Source organism: Chiloscyllium punctatum, chromosome 17 (assembly GCF_047496795.1).
Source record: "Chiloscyllium punctatum isolate Juve2018m chromosome 17, sChiPun1.3, whole genome shotgun sequence".
Taxonomy (NCBI): Eukaryota; Metazoa; Chordata; class Chondrichthyes; order Orectolobiformes; family Hemiscylliidae; genus Chiloscyllium; species Chiloscyllium punctatum.
The window spans coordinates 58814337-58841578 of record NC_092755.1 but is presented as its reverse complement, the minus strand read 5'-3'; the positions used below and the strand labels follow the sequence as shown (position 1 = coordinate 58841578).

General features: G+C 42.0%; 1 protein-coding gene across 2 annotated transcripts in view; it reads left to right on the top strand.

Moving 5' to 3' along the window:
• Positions 1-27242, top strand: part of sppl3 (signal peptide peptidase 3) — a 211614-nt gene that overhangs the window by 132379 nt on the left and 51993 nt on the right. For both annotated transcript variants that reach the window (XM_072587257.1, XM_072587258.1), the window contains exon 6: positions 7140-7252. In XM_072587257.1, the coding sequence (XP_072443358.1) occupies positions 7140-7252 (113 nt within the window). The remainder of the gene's footprint in view (positions 1-7139; positions 7253-27242) is intronic.

The window sequence follows — 27242 nt, the reverse complement described above, 5'->3', positions numbered from 1 at the left end:
TGCAGTATGTAATGAGTGAAGTCCCCAAGGGATCTGTGCTGGAGCCACGGTTATTCATGATAGCATTAATGTAATATTGCCAATTTTGTCGATGATACAAAAATAGTTGGAAGGCATGTGATGAAGATGAGTCTACAGGGGGGAAGTAGGCAAGTGCGTGAGCCAAAGTTATTAGATGGAATAGAATGTGAAAAACATCAAGTTTTGTAATCTGGCAGGAAGAATAGAAGTTCTTAGTCTTATAAGTAGGGAAAAACTGCAAAAAGCTGCAGCACAGATGGATTTAGGGGACCTCAAAAATGAAGCACAAAATGCTAGCATACATCTTCAGGTAATAGGAAAGTCAAATAGAATGTTGGCTTGTGTTTCAAAGGGAATAAAGTATGAAAAAAAGGAAGCCTTGTTAAAACTATATTAGGCACTTAAGGTATAAAGGAAGCAGCTGCAGAGGTAGCGAATGCACTGATGTAATCGTTAGATCTTGGGAAAGTGAATACTGTAAACTATTTGGTCCACTTATCTAAGGATATGTATGCTGGCTTTGTAGGTAGCCCAGCGGAGTTTCACGAGGTTGGTCTTAGATATGGAGGGATTTCCTTATGAATAAATGTTGAGTAGGTTGGGTCTGTATTTATTGAATTTTAGGACAATGAGAGCAGACATTGTTGCAACCTTATTTTCCCTGAAGGGACTAAGTCTGTGGGCATCTTTACTGCAGAGGGCTGTCAAAGCTGAGATGGACATTTTTAATCAATTTAGGGGAATTGAAGATTGAGAATAAGGCAGGAAAATGGAATTCATGATGATTAGATCAACCATGTCTAATTGAATCATGAGGCAGACTCTCTGGACAAAACAGCTGACCTTTGCTCGTGTCTTACGGTCTTCATAGAGTCGTACAGTGTGGAAACAGAACCTTCAGGCCAACCATCCATACAGAATATAATTCCAAACTAAACTAGTCCCACCTGCCTGCTCCTGGCCCATATCCCTCCAAACCTATTCATGTTTTCATCCATGTGTCTTTTAAACATTGTTATTGAACCCACATCCACCACTTTCGCACGAAGTTCATTCCACCCACAAACCACTCTGTAAAAGACTTTCCCCTCATTTCTTTTTAAAATGCCTCTCGTTTTACCTTAAAAATATGCCAGGAGAAAATGAGGTCTGGAGAAGCTAGAGATCAGAGTCAAGAGTGTGTTGCTGGAAAAGCACAGCAGGTCAGGCAGTATCCGAGGAGCAGGAGTGTTGACATTTTGCGCCAAAGCCCTTCTTCAGGATATTTGCTGATGAAGGGCTCTGGCCCAAAACGTTGATTTTTTTTTTTTTCCCCGGCTCCTCTGATGTTGCCTGACTTGCTGCGCTTTTCCAGCAACACGCTCTCGACTTAAAAATATGCTCCCTCGTCTTGACATCCCCCATCCTAGAGAAAAGACAACAACCATTACCTATATATACCCCTCATTTATTTTATAAACTTCTATTAGGTCACCTCTCAACCTCCTACACTCCAATGAAATAATGTCCCAGCCTACCTAGCCTTTCATTTTAACTCCAATCTTCCATACCAGACAATGTCCTGATAAATCTCTTCTGCACCCTCTCCAGTTTAATAATCTCTCTATAACTGGATAAACAGAACTGGATACCGTATTCCAGAAGAGGCCTCACCAATGTCCTATGCGACCTCAACATGACTTCCCAACCCAATACTCAAAGGACTGAGCACTGAAGGCTAAATGCTTTTTAAATCCCCTGTCTATATGTGATACAAACCTGAGAGAATTTTGTACCAGCACCCTGAAGTCCTCTCTTGTTCTACAACAAGGCCCCATGATTAATTCTCTAAGTCCTACCCTTGTTTGTTGTACCCAAATGCAATTCCTTGTATTTATCCAGATTGAACTTCATCTGTCATTTTTCAGCCGATTGACCCATTTAATCAAGGTCTCTTTGTAATCTTAGAAAACCTACTTTACCGTCTATTGTGCCACCAATTTTAGTGTTGTCTGCAAACTTAGCAACCATGCCTCTTTCATCTCTGATTGCTTCAAAGTATCAAGTTACATCTAATAGGGAACATAATCAAATGTATGATATTAAAATGGTTGATCACAGACTGTGAGATTTCATGATTTCTTTTTAGATGTTTAAGAATAAGTCCAAGTATATGAAGGTCAGTTTACCAACTAAGAGCAAACAGGAATAAAACTGAACTTCCTGAATTGAATTCCTCAGTAGTGCATGCAACCTTACTACTGCAATTTGTAAAAGCTCTTCATAATCTACTCTGCACCATTTGATAATGTTTTGTCATTTCATTTGGTTTTTATTTCTGCCATGATGCACTTCTGTGTGTGATGGCCAGTCTCCAGAATTTTAGACAAGTTGCCAACGGGTTTTGGTAATGATAGCTAGGTTTGTGCCATAGAGGGAAACTCAAATCAGGAAGTCTCCTCATTTTAGTGGATACTTCCATCGATGTCACCCCTGTTTCTCTTCCAGGGAAGTGTGGTGGAGGGGTGAATGAAATCAGGCTCACTGGCCCCAGAAGAAATATCGATGCAAAAAGGTGGGGAATTGTAGAGGTAGACCAGTTCAAAAGTTCGTCTCAATTCAGAGCTGGACCCAATCATAGAATCTTCATGTCATTTTACTGTAGTATTGTATTTCTCAGAGGAATGACAAACCTCCTGCCCTTTCCATGACCCCAAACTGCTATGCCCTGCCCCTTTCCATAACGTGACATAGTACCACCCCTGCATGCACTCCCTCCCTTTCAAGGAGCTATTCCTCCCTATCCACACTTAGCTCTCCTGTGGGGCTGCTGCCTCCACCAACTGCTCTCTCAGCAACCCCCCCCCCCCCCCCCCCCCCCGCACCACTTTTGTGGAGCCACTCGCCCCACTTCACTGGACTGATTTCTTTCTCCCTCACACCCCACCATGCCTCTTCCATGATGCAGTAGATTCAGCACAAGTTATTGACAAGTGAAGAATTGTGCTGCTGCTGCCTCTATCACTTGCTCCAGTTCCTTGGACCAGTTGTAGCATTCTTCCTGCTATCCAGACTCCTCAATAATTCACTTCACCCTGTGGTTTCAATTTGAATCTCTCCTTCGTGTGAAATATGTTGTTATGTATGCAACTATTTACACAATAGTAATTTGCTTTGGTAACTCATTCAATGTGCTCTACTGTTAAACAACCAGGTAGACTTTCTACTCTTTCAAACACAGCTTCAGCAAATTACTCAGCCCCCAGCAGGCCACTAACAAAATTTGAAATCAAATGGTAAATGGAAATTTATAGAGCAGAAATGTATCCAAATATCACTATTTGGAGTGGTAATGGACATCAGAAAGTGGATAAAATCATGCAAGAAGGATAGATGAGTCTTGAGTCTGGACTCTGGCCAGGCCCAGGCGCAGACTCGTAAGATCTTCTGGTTCCCTCACTCTCCCTTGTCCCATGCAAGTGGTCTTCACATGTTAGGACTGTGAGGCTGAAGAATAACCCAAAATTTAAAACACTGCTTTTAAGGAAATAAATTGTGGCTACAAATGAAAACATTCAACATAAAAGTGAAACATAGTTTCTGCTAGGCTGAAAAACTATATGTGGCCTGCACCCAGTGAATGTACTTAAGCTCTTCTTGCATGGAACCGCCATATGCAACACTCTTCACTTAAGATTCCTGATAGAGCAAGGACCCCTTGTAGAGGGCAGACTTCCTATCCTCTCTGTTAAATTACCTGCGGTCTTGTCTGAATGCCAATGTATCTCATGTTCCATGTTAATCTGGCCAATAATTGTGCAATGTGTGCGATTTGTAGTCAGAGTGAATTTCCTAATGGTGTCTGTTAACTTGAAATTTAATTGTTCCTCTACTTTTATTATATTGTGTGTCCTCTGCTCTAAATTCAAAATACTTTGCCAAGGTGGGAGTGTTGAGCTATTCAGCCTGCTCTGCCGTTCATTATGTTGATGCCTGATCATCCAACTCAGCCTGCTTTTCACCATATTCTTTGATCTTTTTAGATCCAAGTGCTATATCTAACTCTTTCAAATAATAGTGTTTTGCCCTTGACTGCTTTCTCTGGTAGCAAAGTTCACAGATTCATTACTCTGAATGAAGAAATGTCTCCTCATCTCAGAAACAAGATGGTTAACTAGATTAGATTACTTAGGGTGGAAGCAGGCCCTTCGGCCCAACAAGTCCACACCGCCCCGCTGAAGCGCAACCCACCTATACCCCTACATTTACCCCTTACCTAACACTACAGGCAATTTAGCATGGCCAATTCACCTGACCTGCACATCTTTGGACTGTGGGAGGAAACCGGAGCACCCGGAGGAAACCCATGCAGACACGGGAAGAACATGCAAACTCTACATAGTCAGTCGCCTGAGGTGGGAATTGAACCCGGGTCTCTGGCGCTTTGAGGCAGCAGTGCTAACCACTGTGCCACCGTGTCGCCCACACCTAACTTTTACTAATGTTGCCTGAGGGCAAAATAGGGACCATGAAATGGAGCAAACCCCATATCCTTGTAATAGTACTTTTGAGATCATTAATATCACTGCAACTGATAGGCGATATTAGTCTCCAAACAATAAAAGGTGTCAGTAGTGAGACAGCATTGCCTAAATATTACACTGTTTAGACTGTGTTTAATTTAAACTATTTGTTGTGGATTTTTGAGAATATTTTAAGATTTAGGTGGAGGTAATGTATTATTGCTGATCTAGTAATCCAGAGACTCCGGTAATGCCCTGGGGACTTGGCTTCAGATCTTACCATGGGAAATAGTGGAGGCTGAAATTGTAAATTGAAATTCTGAAGTTAGACGTGTAATGATGAAACAATTAGTTGTTGCAAAAACAAGACTAGTTCACTAACCTCCATTTAAGGAGGGTAATCTGCAGACCTTACCTGGTCTAGCTTACATCTGACTCCAGGCCCAAAGCACTGCTATGAGTCTATAGCTGCCCTCTGAAACAGTCTAGCAAGCAACTCAGTTGTATTATACTGCTTAAGATCATTCAAAGCAGGAATGACACTGGGCAGATCATCTGGCACTGAGGTAAGCACCGGAAACAACAATGGCACATCTTCAAAGCACCTTTCCTAACATCCGGAGATGAGTGCCAAAATTGGGTGATCACTGAATAATTGGTTATACTCACAGAATCGTACCTTACCAACAATGTCCCAGACAGCTCCATCTCATTTCTTGTCCCGCAGGCAAGGTGGACCCAGCAGAGGTGGTGTACACTGGTATACAGTGGGCAGGAGTTGCCTTGGGTTCCTCAACATTGGCTCTGGCCCAGAGAGCCAGTGGTTGGTCATATCCTCCATTTCACCATTAAAATCACACCAGAGGATCAGCCCTGTTCCTCTGAAGTGAGCATTAAGGTATACCAGGAGCAAAAACAGGCATAACTAAAAATTAAGTTTCAGCCTGGTAAAGCTCCATCACAGAATTATTTGTACGCATCACAGCACGAGCAGCAAGTGACAGACAAGGCTAAGTGATTCCACAGCAAACTGATCAGATCACAGATGGGCAGATCTGATCAATCCAATTGTTAATGTTGGTGGGCAATTAAACAATTCACTGGAGAATAAGACTCCACAAATATCCCCATCCTCAATGACAAGAGAGCTCAGTACATTAGTGCAAAAGATGAGGCTGAAGAATTTTTAACAATCGATGCCAAGTCGATGATCTATCTCAGCCGCCTCCAGAGGTCTCTATCATTACAGTGCCAGTCTTCAGCCAGTTTACTTCACTCGATGTGATGTCAAGCAAATCAGCTGAAGGCACTGGATATTGCAAAGGCAATGGGTCCTGATAACATTCTAGCAATGGTACTGAAGGCTTGTGCTCAAGAACCTGTTACTTCCCTAGCCAAACTGTTCCTATACAGATACATCAATGGTATTTACCTGACAATGTGAAAAACTGTCCAGGTATATCCTATACACAACATAAAGACAAATCCCACCCAACCAATTATCACCCTCTACTGTTGATCATCAATAAAGTGATTGAAGAGGGAAACAACAAAAATGCTATCAAGCAGCATTCTGCTAGAGCCAATAAGTTCCTGACTTCATCACAGCCTTGGTTCAAAGATGGACAAAGGGGCTAAAATCTAGAGATGAGTGAGTGAGGGTCCTTAACATCAAGGCTGCATTTGAGCAAGTGTGACACTAAGGAGAGAGAGAGAGGGGGGGGGGGGGGGTGGTCAATGTAGTTTTCCATTGACCAAAAGCTGATTGGGTGAGCCATATCAATTCTGTGGCTTAAAGGGCAGGTCAGAAGTGAGGAGTCCTGAAGCGAGTGCCTTGCCTTTTAGTCAAGGCACGTATCTGGAATGTAATAGAATACTGTGCACTTGGCTGAATGACTACAGTTCCAGTAGCACTGAACTCACTTATACCATACAGACTAAAACAACCCACATGATTATTACCATGTTCACAATTAATCACTCCCTCCACCACCAATGAACAGAAGCATTCATTCATCTACAAAATGAAATTCACCAAAGCACCTTGTTTGCACCTTCCAAGCCCACAATCACTGCCAACTAGAAGGACATGGGTAGCAAATACAATGAGAACATCACCGGCAAGTTCTCCTTCAAGCCACTCACTAGTCTGACTTGGACCAGCCTCCCTAACCGTATTTTGGGTGTACTTACACCAAATGAACTGCAGTTATTCACCACTGCCTTCTCAAGGGCATCTAGGGATAGGTAATAAGTAGAGGGCTAGCCAGTGATGCCCACATCCCATTAATGCATTCAAAATACTTGCATGGGAAATTATTATGGGCGAAACCTCAAGTGCAACAGCTGGAGAAAGGTTTTTGCAAATGTGTTTGTAACTATGAATATGTGAGGACGCTTTGATTTAGTGCTTTCAATTGAATCATTCATGGATTATAGTAAAAATAGTCTTCATTCTACTACTTTGGAGCAAGATTGCAATTCTATAATCAATTTGCAGCAATAGCATTTGGTGTCAGCTCCCAGTGGTAGTGGGGACAATATGATCTGTTTGACTCTTTTCTATTTGTTTGATGTAAAAACTAACAGTAAATTCCTATTCTATTTTTGTTTCAGAATTTCATTTGGCTGCTGTGGACGATTCACTGCTGCTGAACTACTGTCATTTTCCCTTTCAGTAATGCTTGTGCTTATCTGGGTATTGACAGGGCATTGGCTACTGATGGATGGTGAGTGAAGCAATCTGTGGGTGAATGCCACCATTTTGAGACTTGCGCTGTTTCCTCAGTATGCTGTTTCTGTTTCATGAAATTGTCAATGACACCCAGCTGTGCTGATCATCAAAACATTTCTCAGTGCTGTGGTAAAGATTTGACTGCGTCAGTCACTTGCCAATGATGTTGTGAAAATTGTTAATGTGATGTGCAGTTTCATGAAATTCAGTAAGGGTTTCAAAAGGGGAAGAGGACGGATATGTGGAGGAAATTCCTGCTGATAAAGAACTGAAACTCAGTTTGCTTCCTATTATGCATTGTAGTGTAAAATGAGCGCAGGAGCATCTCCTGAAGATAGGTGACATGAGTATGCTGTCAGCCTGTGATAATAACTAAATGATTATTAGGTGCAGTTTAGCTCCAGTTTATAGATGCCATCTTGGTTTTGTCTTGTTCAACTATGAGAAGGAATGGTTCTAATCTGAGTGTTTTACTGTCGAGTTTCTCTTATGAGGACGTTGGTGCCAGTAACTTTCATATTTAACATTAGCCTTTGATATAAGAAATTGCAGTGCCTTAAGCTATTTCTATTAAGTTGAAGGCAGTTTTTCATTTAAAAAAAAACTCTAAACCTTATTGCTAGACTGACTGGGAAGTATTATCTAGAAGCTACATATAAGAATGTGCTTTTAACATCCAGAGGTCTTAGCTACCATGATTATCAAAAAGTCATAAAGCACAGAAATGGACCCTTCTGTCCAACCAGTCCATGCCAAACTTAATCCCAAGCTAAATTAGTCCCACCGGTTTGCTCCTGGACTTTATCCTTCCAAACCTTTCATATTCATATATTTCTCCAAGTATGTTTTAAACATTGTAATTGTACTCACATCCACCACTTTCTCAGGAAGTTCATCCACGTCTGGTCGGCATAGACAGGTTGGACCGAAGGGTCTGTTTCCATGCTGTACATCTCTATGACACTATGTGTACCACCCTCAGTGTAAAAATTAAGTCTCTCTCCTCTCACCTTAAAAATGTGCTCCCTAGTCTTGAAATCACACATTCTAGGGAAAAGACAACAACCATTAACTCTATCTATACCCTTCATTATTTTTTAGATTAGATTAGATTACTTACAGTGTGGAAACAGGCCCTTCGGCCCAACAAGTCCACACCGCCCCGCCGAAGCGTAACCCACCCATACCCCTACTTCTACATCTACCCCTTACCTAACACTACGGGCAATTTAGCATGGCCAATTCACCTGACCTGCACATCTTTGGACTGTGGGAGGAAACCAGAGCACCCGGAGGAAACCCACGCAGACACGGGGTTATTTTATTAGCTTCTATCAGATTGCCCCTCAACCTCCTACGTCCCAGTGGAAAAAAAAGTCCCAGCCTGTTCCCCCTTTCTTTATAACTCCAACTTTCCAAACCTGGCAACATCCTGGTAAATCTCTTCTGAATACACTCCAGCTTAATATTCTCCCTATAACTGGGTGGCCAGAACTGGATGCAGTATTCCAAAAGAGGCCTCGCCAATTTCCTGTACTTGTGTTGAAAGTCTAGCTCGATGCTGCTGAATCTTTGTCCACAATTCTAATTGGAAGTGCCAACATGGATGCATGCATTAATTGGGGAGGATGGTGGCAGTGCAGTCGTACAAGTTAGTGTAAGTTCTACTACTTATCATATCACTTGTAAAGAACTTTTGGTATGTGGGTATCCTGCATTTACAGTTCCTAATGGCACAGGTCAGAGAAGGGGCATGGATCTAGATGTCCCTGGGTGACAAGTATTTTGATGTAGGTTTGAAATCAAGTTAACTCTGGCACATTTGGAAATTACTTGAGCTAGTCTGAAGGAGTTAGGCCAGTTACTACGTGGCTAGGATTCTACCCGGTTGTTGAGGTAACATGTCACCTGTTCATTTGGATATATTAGACTAGTTGAGTAAATGTCAGGTAGATTATCAGTGCTTGAAATGACAACAGCACTGGTCTAAAATTTTTTAGGTTTCTTGTAGTGGCAGATAGATGAAATGGATTATAAAAATAAATTGTTGCTTAAAGCTACTCCTAACTCCATTTCTAGGCTTTGATTTAAATAAAAATTGTTGTAGTGTTCCCCATGAGTAATAAGTTGGTAATGTTGTTTGTGATGTTATGCTGAGTTTTAAGTTTGTAAAATTACTGTAACTTTGCGCAAAACATGTGGCAGGCATAGATTTATATTTTAATATGTGCAGACGTGGAATAAAACCTTAAGTTGCAAAAACATATATTGCAAACAGAATGTTACTGGAATCATGCGAAAAGATTTGATATTTACAAGTCTACTTTAGATGAAGTAAAAAAAAATCAAGTCGGTGGCTAAGAAAAAACATGTTGTTTTGACTTTAGTAAGATCAGACCATCACTGGTGTGTTTAAAACATCTTTTTTTTTCACTATTATGTCAGTTTTTGCCCATCCCAACCATTGAGTGTAAACGTGCGCTATAATTACATTCTCCCACAGAGATGACCCCTTGATTTTTTATATCTCCACTTTTTGATTAGATTAGATTACCTACAATATGCTGACTGGCCAAACAAGTCCACATTCTAAGAGTAGCCCACCCAGACGCAATCCCCTACGCTATGCTTGCTTCAAAGAAATCCTCATTCTGCACCCAACTCTATTGTTTTGCTTCCTAAACTGCCATAGATTTCATCACAGCATTTATAATTTATAATTTCAAAATTTGGACAGAATTTTATGTGCAGTCATTACCTTCTAACTTGCTTTTGCATGAAGGTTAGGTACATTTTACCTTTTACACCTAATGATAAGGTCCTGGGCAGTGTTACTGAACAAAGATCTTAGGGTACAGGTTCATAGTTTTTGAAAGTGGATTCGCAGGTAGGTAGGATTGTGAAGAAGCCATTCAGTATGCTTGCCTTTATAGGTCAGTACATTTAATGTAAAAGTGGGAGGTCATGTTGTGGCTGTACCGGACATCGGTTAGGCCACTTTTGGAATATTGAATACAATTCTGGTCTCCCTGCTTGTAGGAAAGATGTTGTGAAACTTGAAAGGCTTCAGAAAAGATTTGCAAGCATGTTGCCAGGGTTGAGGACTTGAGCTATAGGGAGAGGCTGAATAGGCTGGAGTGTTTAAAGGCTGAGAGATGACCTTTGTAGAGGTTTAAAATAGGGATATGGATAGGGTAAATAGCCAAGGCCTTTTCCCCCAAGGTAGGGGAGTCCAAAACTAGAGGGCATAGGTTTAAGGTGAGAGGGTAAAGATTTAAAAGGGACATAAGGGGCAGCTTTTCCACACGTTTTTGGAATGAACTGCCAGAAGTGAAGGAGGCTGGTAGAATTACAATATTTAAACAGCATCTGGATGAGTATATGAATAGGAAGGATTCAGTGATATGGGCTAAATGCTGGCAAATGGGACTAGATTGGTTCAGGACATCTGGTTGACATGGATGATTTGGGCGAAAGGGTCTCTTTCTGTGCTGTACAGTTCTATGACTATTTGGTTTTCATTCTTTGTGTAGAGACGTGGGTTATTGGAAAATATTCTCTGCAGGATGTACTTGTAATCAGCAACCTAACTTTTAGTCTAATATCTGCTAACTGTCACTCAGTAAATAATGTGGAGTGATTAATTAAATTTCATGCAGTTCATTTCAAACAACCTCTATAGTTTTACTGCAAAATAGTCTAAAGAAATTGAATAAAACAAACATGTGCCACACTCTGTGTGGAAAACGTTGCCTCTTAAGTCCCTTTTATATCTTTCCCCTCTCACCTTAAAATTATGCCCTCTTCTGGACTCCCCCACCTCAGGGGATGGAGAAGACCTTGTCTATTTACCCTATCCATGCCCCTCATGGTTTTATAAACTTATAAAAGGTCACCCCTCAGCCTCTGGCACTCCAAAGAAAATAGCCCCAGCCTATTTAGCCTCTCCCTATAGCATAAATCCTCCAACCCTGGCAAATCCACATAAATCTCTTCTGAATCTTTTCAAGTTTCACAAATCCTTTCTTTAGCAGGGAGACCAGAATTGAATGCAGCGTTCCAAAAGTGGCGTAACCAATGCCCTTTACTTCTGCAACATGACCTCCCAGTTTCTATACTCAATGCTCAGACCAATAAAGGCAAACATAACTAACAGCACCTTCATTGTCCTGTCGACCTGGAACGCAACTTTTGACGAGCTATGAACCTGCACTTTAAGGTCTCTTTGTTCAGCAACGCTCCCCATTTATCATTAGGTGTCCAGACTATCTCCAAGTGTATAAGTCCTGTCCTGAATTGACACTTCAAATTGCAGTACTTCATTTATCTAAATTAGACTCCATCTGCCATTCCTTGGCCATTGGCCCATCTGACCAAGATCCAGTTGTACTCTGAGGTAACCTTCACTGCCCACAATATCTCCAATTTTGGTGTCATCTGCAAACTTACTAACTATACCTTCTATATTCACATCCAAAATATTTATGTAAATGACAAAAATGTAGTGGACCCAGCACCGATCTTTGTGGCAAACCGTTGGCCACAGGTCTTCAGTCTGAAAAGCAACCCTGCACCACCACCCTTGGTATTCTACCTTCGAGTTAATTCTGTATCCAAATGGCTAGTTCTTCCTGTATTCCATGTGATCTAATCTTGTTAACCAGTCTACACTGAGGAACCTTGTTGAACACCGTGCTGAAGTCCATATAGATCATGTCCACCACTTTGTCAATCCTCTTTGTTAGTTCAAAAAACTCAATCAAGTTAGTGAGATGTGATTTCCCACACACACAGCCATGTTGACTATCCACTTAGATGCTGCCTGAACTGCTGTGCTCTTCCAGCACCACTAATCCAGAATCTGGTTTCCAGCATCTGCAGTCATTGTTTTTACCTCGTTGATTTTAACCCTACTGCAAATCCTCTTGCAAGGATGCCTGCCTTGAAGAAGTTTTCCTCCTCTCTCTACAAGAATCTCGGAGTCCCTCTCCCACTGCAACTCCCAGGTCATTTCCTCTGTCCTGAAGCTCTTCAACCATGTCGTGAAACAAACTCGCTACCACAACCACATTTGCTTCCTCAGTGCCTGCCTCCATAACTAACTCATCCCACACGGACTCCGGGCCACCTTTAAACCAGCAGAGTTCGGACCCGAATATGACAAACAGTACAGACTACAGATTCAAAAACACCACCAACAATTCTCCTTAAAGATCCTCCGCTCCACGCTTTCAGCAATGCGCCGGCACCTAACCTCTCACCAATCAGCCCTGCCTCAGCTGAGGGCCACACTCTCTCAGAATTGCAAAGGACCCACTCTGTACTACATCCTCAGGAGAATTCATACTCTCAACAAACAGTATTTCAATTCCATCTCAAACATCAAAAACTGTAAGTACAACAAACTTTTATCCACCCACCTCCATAACCAGCGCTCCTCAAACATTCCAGAAGATTCCCCTGGCCTCGGAACCTTTTCCACCATTAGCCATGCGGCTGATGCAGCTACCACCCCCACTTCTGCCCCCACCAGCGCCACTCACCTGCATTCTGCTGGCATGTCCCCCACAGACCCCACTCCTATCCCCACCCCCCAGAACCCCAAGGGGAACACTACCCCTGCTCATGACTCCACCCCCATTCCCCCCACCACCACACCCACTCCAGTTACAGGTTCCGCCCCCACTCCTAGCTCTACACCCACACCAGATCCCAGCTCCCAGCCCTGCCAAGTTTTCACCATGCCCCCAGACCTCTCCCTCACTGAGGACAAACAATCAGTCCTCAGCAAAGGACTCACCTTCATCCCTCTCCATCCACGCATCAATGAATTTAATACACGCCGTGACGTCGAACAATTCTTCCGTCGCCTTCGCCTCCGAGCTTACTTTCACAATCAGTACTCCCGCCCACCTTCCAAGGACCCCTTCGCCCACCTCCAACACAGTGCATCCACCTGGACACCCCGCGCTGGCCTATTACCTGCCCTCGACCTCTTCATTTCCAACTGCCGCCTGGGACATTAACCGCCTCAACCTGTCTACCTCCCTCCCCCACTCCAACCTCTCATCCTCACAACGCGCAGCCCTCCAATCCCTCTGTTCCAATCCCAAACTCACCATCAAGCCAGCGGATAAAGGGGGTGCAGTGGTAGTCTGGCGCACTGACCTCTACACCGCTGAAGCCAAACGTCAACTCGAGGACACCTCTTCCTACTGCCCCCTCTACCATGACCCCACCCCAAATCACCAAACCATCATCTCCCAGAACATACAGAACCTCATCACCTCAGGAGATCTCCCACCTCATAGTCCGGGAACCCCGCACTGCCCGGTTCTACCTCCTTCCCAAGATCCACAAGCCTCACCACCCTGGCCGACCCATTGTCTCAGCATGCTCCTGCCCCACCGAACTCATCTCTACCTACCTTGACACTGTCCTATCCCCCCCCTAGTCCAGGAACTCCCCACATACGTTCGAAACACCACCCACGCCTTCCACCTCCTCCAAGACTTCCGTTTCCCTGGCCCCCAACGCCTCATCTTCACCATGGATATCGAATCCCTCTACATCTCCATCCGCCATGACCAGGGCCTCCAAGCCCTCCGTTTTTTCCTCTCCAGACGTCCCCAACCGTACCCTTCCACCGGCACTCATTCGTTTGGCCGAACTGGTCCTCACCCTTAACAATTTCTCCTTTTGAATCTTCCCACTTCCTCCAGACCAAAGGGGTAGCCATGGGCACACGTATGGGCCCCAGCTATGCCTGTCTCTTTGGCTACGTAGAGCAGGTGATCTTCCATAATTACACTGGCACCACTCCCCACCTCTTCCTCCGCTACATTGATGACTGCATTGGCGCCACCTCGTGCTCCCGTGAGGAGGTTGAGCAATTCATCAACTTCACCAACACATTCCACCCTGACCTTAAATTTGCCTGGACCATCTCTGACACCTCCCTCCCCTTCCTGGACCTCTCCATCTCCATTAATGATGACCGACTTGACACTGACAGTTTTTACAAACCCACCGACTCCCACAGCTACCTGGATTACACCTCTTCCCACCCTACTTCTTGCAAAAATGCCATCCCATATTCCCAATTCCTCCGCCGGATCTGCTCCCAGGAGGACCAGTTTCACCACAGAACACACCAGATGGCCTCCTTCTTTAGAGACCGCAATTTCCCTTCCCACGTGGTTAAAGATGCCCTCCAACGCATCTCGTCTACATCCCGCACCTTCGCCCTCCGACCCCACCCCTCCAACTGTAACAAAGACAGAACACCCCTGGTGCTCACCTTCCACCCTACCAACCTTCGCATAAACCAAATCATCCGCTGACATTTCCGCCACCTCCAAACAGACCCCACCACCAGGGATATATTTCCCTCCCCACCCCTTTCCGCCTTCCGCAAAGACTGTTCCGTCTGCGACTACCTGGTCAGGTCCATGCCCCCAAACAACCCACCCTCCAATTCTGGCACTTTCCCCTGCCACCGCAGGAACTGTAATACCTGCGCCCACACCACCTCCCTCACCTCTATCCAAGGCCCTAAAGGAGCCTTCAACATCCACTAATATCATTTATTGTATCCGTTGCTCCCGATGCAGTCTCCTCTACATTGGGGAGACTGGGCGCCTCCTAGCAGAGCGCTTTAGGGAACATCTCTAGGACACCAATCAACCATACCGCCCCGTGTCTCAACATTTCAACTCCCCCTCCCACTCTGCCGAGGCAATGGAGGTCCTGGGCCGCCTCCGCCGCCGCTCCCTCACCACCAGATGCCTGGAGGAAGAATGCCTTATCTTCTGCCTCGGAACACTTCAACCCCAGGGCATCAATGTGGACTTCAACAGTTTCCTCATTTCCCCTTCCCCCACCTCACCCTAGTTCTAAACTTCCAGCTCAGTAACTGTCTCCATGACTTGTCCTAACTTGTCCTACCTGCCTATCTCCTTTTCCACCTATCCACTCCACCCTCTCCTCCTTGACCTTCATCCCCTCCCCCACTCACCCATTGTACTCTATGCTACTTTCTCCCCACCCCCACCCTCCTCTAGCTTATCTCTCCATGCTTCAGGCTGACAGCCTTTATTCCTGATGAAGGGCTTTTGCCCGAAACGTCGATTTCGAAGCTACTTGGATGCTGCCTGAACTGCTGTGCTCTTCCTGCACCACTTATCCTTAATCTGTCTTTGCCTTTCAAAATACTTATAAATTATGTACGTCAGGGTTCCCTCTGATAACTTGCCCACCACTGATACTCTATGCAGGTTCTTTGTAAAGCCTAGCTTTTGTCATAACATCTTTGCTTTTCTATTGCTTTGGAAAAGCCTTGGAGTGTGAAAAGTTGTTTTAAGTTGCAAGCTTTTTTCTAATATCTGGTGTGTTGATGTTTTGATACAACTCCTTTCAGCAATTTGTTAATGTACTGGAAATGTTTAGACTTTGGGCAGTATTAGTGACCCTTAATGGTTCTATTTTTCTTTGCCTGCCTCCAGTTCTTCTGATGGTTTTGATTTCTGCTGGGTTGTTCCAATGTGGAGATCATTATATCCAAACCAAGCATGATCTCACCCACTGGGTGTTTGCATGGACTTTCAACAGTGGCCATAGAATTATGGGCAAGTGGAGGTCTTTGCATAGTGGAAGTTTGGAGTGGAAAAGTTTGACTTTAGTTCTGATTCTGCTTAGCTGTATTAATTCAGGACAAATCTGGAACCTTTGTGCGATGTGGTCTGTTAACATACTTATTTTAAAATTGCTTGTAAATAAAAGTAGGCATCACCAACTAAGCTCACACTTACAGCATATCCTGGATTGCTTTCCAGAAGGTGTTCAGGAGCTGCGTTATTGAATACCTGAGCTCCTAAAGTATAGATGCACCAAAGAGTTGCTGACCCTTTGGTCCTTGAGTGTAGTGCTATAATGAGAGTAACAGAACTTGTCTCTGTGATAATGAAGGGATAACGCTATCATTCCAATCAGGATGGTGCCTGTCTTGAAAAGAACTTGGTAGTGTTTTCGTACATCTGTGGCCTTTGTTTTTCTAGGTGGCTCAGGTTATGGGTTTGGAAGGTATTGTGGAGGACCATGATGAGTTGTTGCCGTACATCTTTTAAAAGCTACACTTTGTTGCCACTGTATTGGTGGTGTTGGAAGTGAATGTTGAAGGAACAATAGGATGTTAAAACAATAGGTAGGCTGCTTTGTTCTAGGCGGTGCTGTGCTTTTTGAGTGCTGTTGAAATTGGACTCATCTGGCAAGTATTCCATCAAACGTGAACATACATGTTAAAAGTGGAGTAGGCCATTTGGTTCCTTGACCCCATTCCGCCATCTTGTTGAGCGGCTGATGTGATTGCTCTATTTCTTCCTCAGCCTTGTAACTTTCACCCCTTACAATTATTGAGAATTTGTTGTCCTCTGTCTTACAAGTATTGAAAAATTGTTTTTGCAGTGTCGTCTTAGGCCCTTTATAAGAAAGCAATTTTCTTTATCTCTGTCTTAAATGGGCAGCCCTGCATTATAAACAGTGACTTCTTGTTCTCGATTATTGTAGAAGAAGAAACATTCTTTCCACATCCACATCCATCCTTATCTCTTTTTTTTCTCCATCAAGTCACCTCTTACACTTTTTAAGCTTCAGCAGATTCTAGACTAACGAGTCCAACCTTTCCTCCTAAGAGAACCTTTTATTCCAGGAATTAGTTTGACAAACCTCTGAATAGTTTTTGACTTATGACTTGGGGATAGTTTTTGGGAGTAACGTACTTCAAAATTCTGACCACCTGTTGTAGCCACAGTATTTGTATGACTGATACAGTTCAGATTCTGATTGTTGTAAACTCCCAGGACGTTGTTAATTTGGAGTTCAACAATGGTAATGCCATTGAGTGTCAAAGGCAATTGTTAGATTTTTTCTCTTGTTGAAGAGGGTCATTCCCTGGCAATGTTACTTGTCACTTATTACCCTAAACCACTTGTTCAAATGCCTGGATATGGAGTTGCTTCAATTTCTGAGGAGGCTGATGCTGACCACTGCAAACATCGTCAAAAATTCTCACTTTTGACATTATCATGGAGGGAAGATCATTGAAGCAGCTAAAGATAGTTGGGTCTTTAAGATAAATGTCCTTGAACTGGCAGATGGAGTTTAATCTGGGTAAGTGTGAACTACTGCAATTCGGACGATCAGATTTTAAGGAAAAGTATACAGTTAATGGCAGAACTCAGAACAGCATTGATGTGTAGAGGGATCTTGGGGTTCAAGTCCATAGCTCCCTGTAAGTGGCCACACAAGTGGATAGGGTGGTAAAGAAGGCATATGGCACTGCAGCTCCCCCCCACCCCCACCTGAAGCGTCAGCGTCTCCACCTCCTGATGCTGTCTGCCTTGCTGTGTTCCTCCAGCCTCCTGCTTATCCATTTTGCCTACACTCATTGCTTGATCTATCTAATTAATATTTCATCAATGTTCCTTGGTACTATATTTGAATGGAAGAAGTGAATATCCATTTTTTGCTTTGAAAGATACTAGCAATTCTGTTTCCTTTTATCTTTTCACCCAGTGCATTGTGGATCATAATTCAGTGTGTTTTGAAATTTCTTCATGTCTTTTTTTTTTTGCAATCATCTTAAATCGCTGTTCTCCGGCACAGGAAACAGTCTTGCTTTATTAATTCTATTGTTTTTTTAAAATTCAGGATTATCACTACTGTTGTCAAATCATCTTCTCCCTGTTCTTGGAAGAACATTACTGTCTTCTCATTGCTCTTGAAATCTTTTGTGCCATTCTGAACTTTTTTTCCCAAAACCTGGAGATCCTTCAGTGTGGTGCCTAAAATTGGCCACTCAACTCCAATTCAGGCTTAACCAGTGATTTACAAAGGGTCAGCATAATTATTTACTTTTGTGCACAATGCCTTTGTTAACATAGGCAAGGATCCCAAATGCTGCTTTTTTAAAACCGCTTTTACAACTTGTCCCACCACCTTCAAAGACTTGTGTACTTGGGTCTAGGGGAAAGTGAGGACTGCAGATGTTGGAGATCAGAGTCAGAGTGTGGTGCTGGAAAAGCACATCCTGATGAAGGGCTTATGCCGGAAATGTCAACTCTCCTGCTCTGGATGTTGCCTGACCGGCTGTGCTTTTCCAGCACCACACTCTTACACTTGGTCTCTCTGCTTATTCCTGACCCTTCTAAAAAATCTGTACTACTTAGTTTATGTCGGCTCTACTCATTATTTCTATCAAAGTATCTCACTTCATTGTCTCTTTTCTAGTAATTCTATTGATTTGTCTGCCCATTTCATCATCCTGAATTCTGCTACTGTCTGCCTCATTTTTTACTGCTAATAGTCTTCCATGTTAATTCTTTGTCATAGTTAATTGTAACTCTTGTTTACTTTGCTGATGAAAATTTGAATTAAGGGTTGAATACAAGGCAATAATTGTCTCTTTGGGGTAAACCAACAAGAATAACAACTTGCACTCATGTAATACCTTCAGCATAAACCACGCCAAGACGTGATTCATTTGGACCATAAAACTGGATTGATGTCATCAATTTTAAGAGCTGTGCACCAAATCCTTGATATGCACGGGGGCATAAAGGCATGGACTAGCCATGGATACCACAGCGCAGATACTGCTACAACGTAACTTACCAGTCTACTGTGAAGCACCATGCAATCAGTCTGGACAAGTCTGACATAAACATAAAGAGCAAATAAGAGCAGGAATAGGCACTTGGACCTTCAAGCCAGCTGTACCATTCAGTATGATCATGGCTCATCATTCAACTCGTTCCTGCTTTCTCCCCATACCCTTTGATCCCATAAGTCCTAAGATCAGACATTTCTGTGGCTGACAGCAAGAAATCAGAATGGCTGCCTCCCTGATATTAGGATCAAGGGTATCTCTGAGAGTGCAGAATATTCTCCAAGGGGAGAGGGACCAGCAGGAGGTCATTGTATACATTGGAATAACAACTTGGGAAGGGAAAGAAATGAGATTCTGAAGGGACATTATAGAAAGTTAAGCAGGAATTTGAAAAGGAGGTCCTTGAGGGTAGTAATATCTGGATTACACCCAATGTAATGAACTAGTGAGGGTGGGAATAGGAGGATAAAGCAGATGAATGCATGGCTAAGGAGTGTTACAGGGGAGAAGGGTTTACATTTTTGGATAATTGGAATCTCTCCTGGTTTAAAAGTGACCTGTGTTAGGGGTGGGGTGTGGGTAGGGTGTGGTGGTGGTTTGGTGGAGGGGGAGTGGGAGCATTGGTTGGTTGTTGATAAGGGATAACATTACGACTGTACTTAAGATATTAATGGAAATGGGTCCAAGTAAGTTACTTGGGTGAAACTGAGAAACAAGAAAGGGATGATAACCTTATTGCGATTGTACTATAGACACCCCAATTGTCAGTGGGAAATTGCAAAACAAATTTATAAGGAGACCTCTATTATCTGTAAGAATGATAGGATGTTAATGGTGGAGGATTTTAACCTTCCAAACATAGACTGGGATTGCTATAGTGTTAAGGGTTTAGATGGAGAGGAATTAGGTTTGTACAAGAAAATGTTCTGATTCAGTATGTGGATATACCTACATGAGACAGTGTAAAACTTGACCACCTCATGGGAAATAAGGCAGAGCAAGTGACTGAGGTGTCAGCACTTTGGGGCCAGCAAAGTGATTCTATTAGTTTTAAAATAGTGATGGAAAAGAATATTCAGAATCTAAAAGTTGAAGTTATAAGGAAGGAAGGCCAATTTTGACAGTATGAGGCAATAACTTTCAAAAGTTGATGGGGCAGATGTTTGTCGGTAAAGGGACGGCTGGAAAATGGGAAGCCTTCAAAAATGAGATAACAAGAATCCAGCGACAGTATGTTCTTGTTAGTCTTTCCTTTCACTCTAGTAGATGTAGGGAATGCTGGATGACAGGAGAAATTGAGGTTTCAGTCAAGTAAAAAGGAAGAATATGTAAGGTTTAAACAGCAGAGATTGAATGAATCCATAGAATATTAAGGCAGTCGGACTGTACTTAAGAGGGAAATCAGGAGGGCAAAAAGGGGTCCTGAGATAGCTTTGGCAAATAATTTAAGAAGAATCCCAAGGGATTTTACAAATATATTAAGGACCAAAGGGTAGCTAGGGAGAGAATAGGGTCCCTCAAAAATCAGTAAGGCAGCCAATGTATGAGAACCCAGGAGATAGGGGAGATACTAAACAAGTATTTAGCATCAGTGTTTACTATAGAGAAGAACATGGAAGTTAATGGTGACATCTTGAAAAATGTCCATATTACAGAGAAGGAGGTGCTTGGATGTCTTAGTTGCTGGACAGATAAAGGTGGGATAAATCCCCCGGATCTGATCAGGTCTACCCTGGAACTCTGTGGGAAGCTAGAGAAGTGATTGCAAGGCCTCTTGTTGAGATATTTGTGTCATCGATAGTCACGGGTAAGGTGCCAGAAGAGTGGAGGTTGGCTCACGTGGTGCCACGATTTAAGAAAGGTGGTAAGGAAAAGCCAGGGAACTATAGACCAGTGAGCCTGACATCGTTGGTGGGCAAATTGTTGGGGAGAGTCCTGAGGTACAGGACTTACATGTGTTTGGAATAGCAAGGACTGATTATGGATAGTCAACATGGCTTTGTGCGTGGGAAATCATGTCTCACAAACTTGACTGAATTTTTTTGAAGAAGTATCAAAGATGATTATGGGCAGAGCAATGGACGTGGTCGATAGGGACTTAAATAAGGCATTCGACAAGGTTCTTCAGGGTAGACTGGTTAGCAAGGTTAGATCCCATTGGAATACAGGGAGAACTAATCTTTTGGGTACAGAACTGACCCAAAGATAGAAGACAGAGGATGGTTGTGGAGGGTTTCTTTTCAGATTGGAGGCCTATGACCAGTGGTGTGTCACAAGGATTGGTGCTGGCTCCACTGCTTTCTGTCATTTTACATAAATGATTTGGATGTGAAAGTAGAAAGTACAATTCATAGGTTTGCAGATGACGCCAAATTTAGAGGTGTACTGCACAGCAAAGAAGGCTACCTCAGTTCAACAGGATCTTGATCTTAGGCAAAGGAGTGGTATTTGGAGTTTAATTAAGATAAATGTGAGGTGCTGCATTTTAAAAACTCAAATCAGGACAGGACTTTAATGGTAAGGTTCTGGGGAGTGTTGCTGAACAAAGGGACCTTGGAGTGCAGATTCATAGTTCCTTGAAAGTGGAGTTGCAGGTAGATAGGATTGTGAAGATGATGTTTGGTATGCTTTCCTTTATTGGTCAGAGTATTGAGTATATGAGTTGAGAGGTCATTTGCAGCTATACAGGACATTGCTTAGGTCACTTTTGGAATGTTATATGCAATTCTGGTCTTCCTCCTACAGGAAAGAAGTTGTGAAACTTGAAAGGGTTCAGAAAAGACTGATAAGGATGTTGCCAGGGTTGGAGGATTTGAGCTCCAGGGAAAGGCTGAATAGGTTGTGGATTTCTCTAAAGCGTTGGAGGCTGAGGGGTGACCTTATTGCGGTTTATAAAATCATGAGGGACATGGATTGCGTAAATAAGCAAGGTCTTTTCCCTGGGGTGGGGTGTGTCTAGAATTAAAGTGCATCGGTTTAGGGTGAGGGGGAGAGATTTAAAAGGGACCCAAGGGACAACTTTTTCACGCAGAGGGTGGTGCATGTATGGAGCTGCCAGAGGATGTGGTGGAGGTTGGTACGATTACAGCATTTAAAAGGTATCTGGATGACTATATGAATAGGAAGGGTTTGGGGGGGATATGTGCCAATTGCTGGCCAATGAGACTAAATTAATTCAGGGTTGGCATGGATGAGTTAGACCAAAGGGTCTGTGTCCGTGCTGTACATCTCTATGATTCTGTAACTCTAACTCTGTCAAACCCCTTGAAAACTTTCAATATTTGGCCTCAACTGCCTTCTATTGCAAAGTTCCAGAAGCTCACCACTCTCTGGGTGAAGAAATCGCTCCTCTTCTTCGTCCTAAATGGTCTACCCCCATCCTTAAGCTATGACTCCCCAGTTCTGAACTGCTGTACATTGGGAATATACTTCCTGCATTTGCCAGATGGGGTACCTCTATTAATCTATTATGTTGATGAATTTAGTAATTACCTTGTTGTCATTTTAATCAGAAGTTCACAATACCAGGTTGTTGTCCAACAGGTTTATTTGAAATCACAAGCTTTCGGTTCTTCAAGAGTTTGATTAAAAGATGATTCCTTGTATTAAGAATTGTACTCTTTATTTTATGCTGTGAAGTTAGTACAGAGATCATAATTTTTTTTCAGAATGAGGATTAATCACTAAATTCAAAGTCTTGCAAATAATTATTGCTAGCAGCCTTTTACTGATGTAAGTGATCCTTTGCTAGCCAGAAAGCCTATATCAATCTTTAGATCAGTAAAAAAAAGACTTTAATTCAGACACTTGAAAAAAAATTAACTTGACATTTATAAATTTATCATTGCATTTGTTTTTATAGTGGAAGGTAATCCTGCATTGGCACCTTCACTTACCTTGCCATGTATTTCATGTATCTCAACTTGATGCCCAGTATATCATTACCCATAGAATAAAACAGATTTTATTAGATTTTTTTAAAAATACCTTTAGCACTTTGGTATTGCAAGACAGTTACTGATTGAAACATTTTGCTAAGATTTGTAAGCCCAGTATTTGTTGAAAGGCCTCTTTATTTAAAACAGTAAATTAACTTGATCTTCAGATTCAGAAGCAAAGCCTTCATCCTATCTGATGAAATCTGATATGCAGTAGGTTTAAAATAAAACTTAATTGGCTATGCAGATGGTAGTATGTTGGATAGAATTCTGGTTTCTTATAGACTTTACAAAGAAAGTGAAGGATCTTTTACCAGTTAAAAAACTTAAATGATTTGCATACATATAGTGCTCCGAGAAAGTGAGGTCGGCAGATGCTGGAGATCAGAGTAGAAAAATGTGCTACTGGGAAAGTACAGCAAGTTAGGCAGCATCCGAGAAGGAGCAGGACAGTCAACATTATGGGCATAAGCACTTCATCAGGAATGTTGCACAAGTGGTGGATTTTGACAATTCCAAAATAACTCTTGGCATAAATTTGATTGAAGTGTGCATTGTGTTTTCAGGTTAGAACGGGCTGAGAAAATTGTTTGCAAATTGTACCGGTTTAATATAAAAGGAAACTACTTCACATTTCAGAGGTTTCACTCGGTTAAACAAATATGCTAGCTACTTTTGAAATTTGAATCAAATTGATCAATGTGAGGTGACGTTGTGTGCAGTTCAGAAATCCACTGAATATATATGTGACATTCCTGATGAAGTGCTTGTGCTTGAAATGTCGACTCTCCTCCTTGATCACCTGCTCTCCTGCTACCTAATCAGCTGTGCTTTTCCGGCACCACATTTTTTGACTCTGATCTCCAGCATCTGCAGTCCTCACTTTCTCCTGAATATATTAGAAGCAAAAGGTGAGGAAAAAGATCCACCTTACTCCATAAAGCTCTACTTTAAGAGCCCCCGATCACCTCTGATGGCTGTGTGCAATACCCATCCATTCCAGAAAGCGAGAACTGCAAACGTAAGAAAAGTCTTTTTGTTTCTTCTCAGACTTAATTAGTTTTGATTCTACTCAAGTGCAAATTCTTCCCAGACTCTAAGTATAGTTGGTGCAAAGTTGCATCATGTCATTTTAATGACACAAATCCTTAATATCTTGAGTCCTTATAGCTACTTTAAAAAATAGGCTTGCTTATTTTTTTAAGTATAGGCTGCAGATAGTCAGAGGGTTCTTGCATGGGTATGCTTAACCCTATAAGACACTGTTGAATTAAAATCCAATGAAGATTCAGCCTTGAGGTGTTGTGCATCTGACTTGAAATACTGCTATTTTTGTAGTTTGTTCTAATCACATACCTGATTAAAATTCAAGTTGCCTTCATTTCTGTGCTTGAACTTTACAAAATGCAACAACAGTAAGAGCTGTTTAATCTGTCATGGCCATCTTTGATCACTTTGTATCTTTCTGCACCCACATCTGCCTCCCTCCACTGATTTCACTTCCTTCTGCATCTGCCACTGGGAAAAGAAAATCCACTGTCTAGTCTTTGAGCATTTGTTCACCATAGCATTTCTGCAGCTGCTAATTTGGTCACCCATGCCTCTCCTGTCCACAGCCCTCATTTAAATCATTGCATACACTTGTCCTCCCTTGAGCTCAAGAGATGCAACTTGAACGGACTTGGGATAGCTGATAAGTCAGTCACTGCCAAGTCTGGCTGGATCATATAGAGATCTGTTGGATCCTGCTTTTGTTTTATGAAGCTGCTCACTATTATAGGAGCATCGTGAAATGCAAAACTGGTTGCTCTGTCTTTTTGTTTCGACTTCATACCATCTTCTTAAGCCCCCTCATGTTTCCTACACACTCTCCTCCACAACAATTGCAAGAAGCTCATGGACTTTGCCATGAAAATGTATGGAGAGCTGCTTCTGCCACTTTGTTCCTTTCACTTGTCCACTTGACCAGACTGACACTAAAGCAGTCCATTCCTGAACTCATCTCCCTAGTTTCTTAATTCATACATGCCCTTTCTGAGCACATTTTACACTCAAATACCACCACCAGTTCACTTGGTGCTGAACCTCTGACCAGTTAATTTCCTTTCTACAGTCACTGACCCCCTTCTCTTTCACCCTCTTGCAAAAACAACCTCTTGACCCCACTGTCACTGTTTCACACTTGGCTTTTCTGTCTGAACCTATTTTCATTTTCTAAATCCATGCCCATCTTTCTTGAGACTTGCTATTTAAATCCTTCTATTCAGCTTTCCACCCTTGCTGCAGAATGAAATAGCTCTTAGCAAAGTCACAGATGCCATCCAATTTAATTGTTACAGAGGTAAATTATCCCTCCTTGTCGTCTCGAGCTGTTTAAAGTCATTGACCACATTACCTTCCTCTCGCATCTTCCCACTATTATCCAGTTGGTTGGGACTTCAGTTTGTGGACATCTTTTCCATCTTGTACCTGTTAATAACTCTGAACAAAGTTGGCCAGAATGGCAATGCTCTATTCTATATTGTGAAAATATTAGTTGCAAATTAGCCACAGTGAAAAGTTGACTGATTTTCTTTTCTCCAATCTCTGTATCCTTGCAATCGCTTATTGTGCCATTTTTAGTGATGCATACTTCTTCACTGGCTTGTGTTAGTTACCAATACCTGATTTATTATTCGGAAGTGAAATAAATTGTGTTCTCCTGTTCCCCTGATGTTCCCCTAACCTCTTGCCATACTGAAGATTTGTGAGGAACTTAAGTATTACGTTTTGGTATATAATTATTGTATCAATGGCTAAACTCTCGTGATAGTTGCTGGATGGTTGGTTTATGTGTGATGTCAACAGCATTGGTTCAATTCCCAAACCAGCTGAAGATTTACCATGTAGACTTTCCTCCTCAACCCTTTCCCTCACCTGAGGTGTGGTGACTCTCCGGTTAAACCGTATTCAGTCATGTCTCTGATCAGACAATGGCAGCTTTACCAGAATTGTAGTCACCTTTCTGATTCTGCTGATTCAACACCTGATGAAAAATCTCTAATTTCTGTGGTGATTTACAATTCGAATTTTAATTTGTTTATAATATGTGGTATCTCATTGTGCTATATGTAAATTAAACAGTAGCTTCAGAAAAGTCTGTTAGAGTTCTGAGGAAGGGTCAGCAGACCCGAAACTATAACTGTGAAGAAAAATCGAATACGCTTCAGACCCGTTGAGTTTTTGCATCAACTTCTATTTTTATTTTTATTAAACTCACAACTGAATTTAATAATAGTACAAGTGGCAGAGAGCAGAAAGATCAACTGTCAACAGCTTAGTCAAAAGTGACTTTCATTGTTTTGAGAAGTTTTCTTTTAAAAAAGAATGTAAAATGTTTTGATTTTTTAAGTTCAGTACAGGAGCCAGATTTGAAGCTCAAACATGTATGTATTTGCAAATAGAGTGTATGTTATGTTGTTTAATCTGGATGATTAAATTGGTTATTTATGTGGAGAAGTGGTTAGACGTCACAGCTAGAATGGAAACATCAAAGCTTAAAATAAAATGTAGCAGAAAAATTAAAGAAATTAGTTTAGCATTCCACTAAAATTGGGGACTTAAGTAGTTTTATATTGACTTTGTTTTGATTAAAAACTAAGTCAATATTTGATTTCAGTTTTGAAATATGTACACTGTGGAGACTGTGTTTTAATATCAGTGTGCATTATTTTAAGCATTGTTCTTAACATAGAGGTGTAAAACATTAACATTGCAATCATTTACGATAATATTAACTTGATCATTGGCTGTCTGTCTTCAGAATCTTTGAAATAGCCAGCAGGAGTCTCTAAATCATTGTCTTTCACTATTTATCTTCTATATATCTCTGGGTTTAAAAGATTTCCAGCTAAGATTGCCAACAATATAATGATTGATTGTGGGGAGTAAGTCTCATTTGTGAAAATACATGTGAACACACAAGCACAGAAGGGAGGGTATTTGGCCCTTCGTTCATACTGTTACATTAAGCAAGATCAGGCTGATATGTTTGTTTCAAATTTAATGTTCTCGTCTAGCATTGGTAACCTTTTTATTCTCTTTCTAAACAATTTTTCTATCACCACCTTAAAAATAGTTAATAGTCCCACTTCTACTATCTTCTGAGCCAGAAAGTTCCAAAGCCCCATCTGCCTCAGAAAAATATTTCCCTCGTCTCTATCCTGAAGTAATCAGCCTTAATTTTGTGGTCCATAGTTCTGGAATCATCCATAAGAGTAAACATCCTTTCCACATTTGTCTTGTCAAGACCATTCAGGCTCTTACACAATTCAATTAAATCACTCCTCGCTCTTCTAAGCTCCAGTGGAAACAAATCCAGCTTGTCCAGTCTTTCTGGTTAA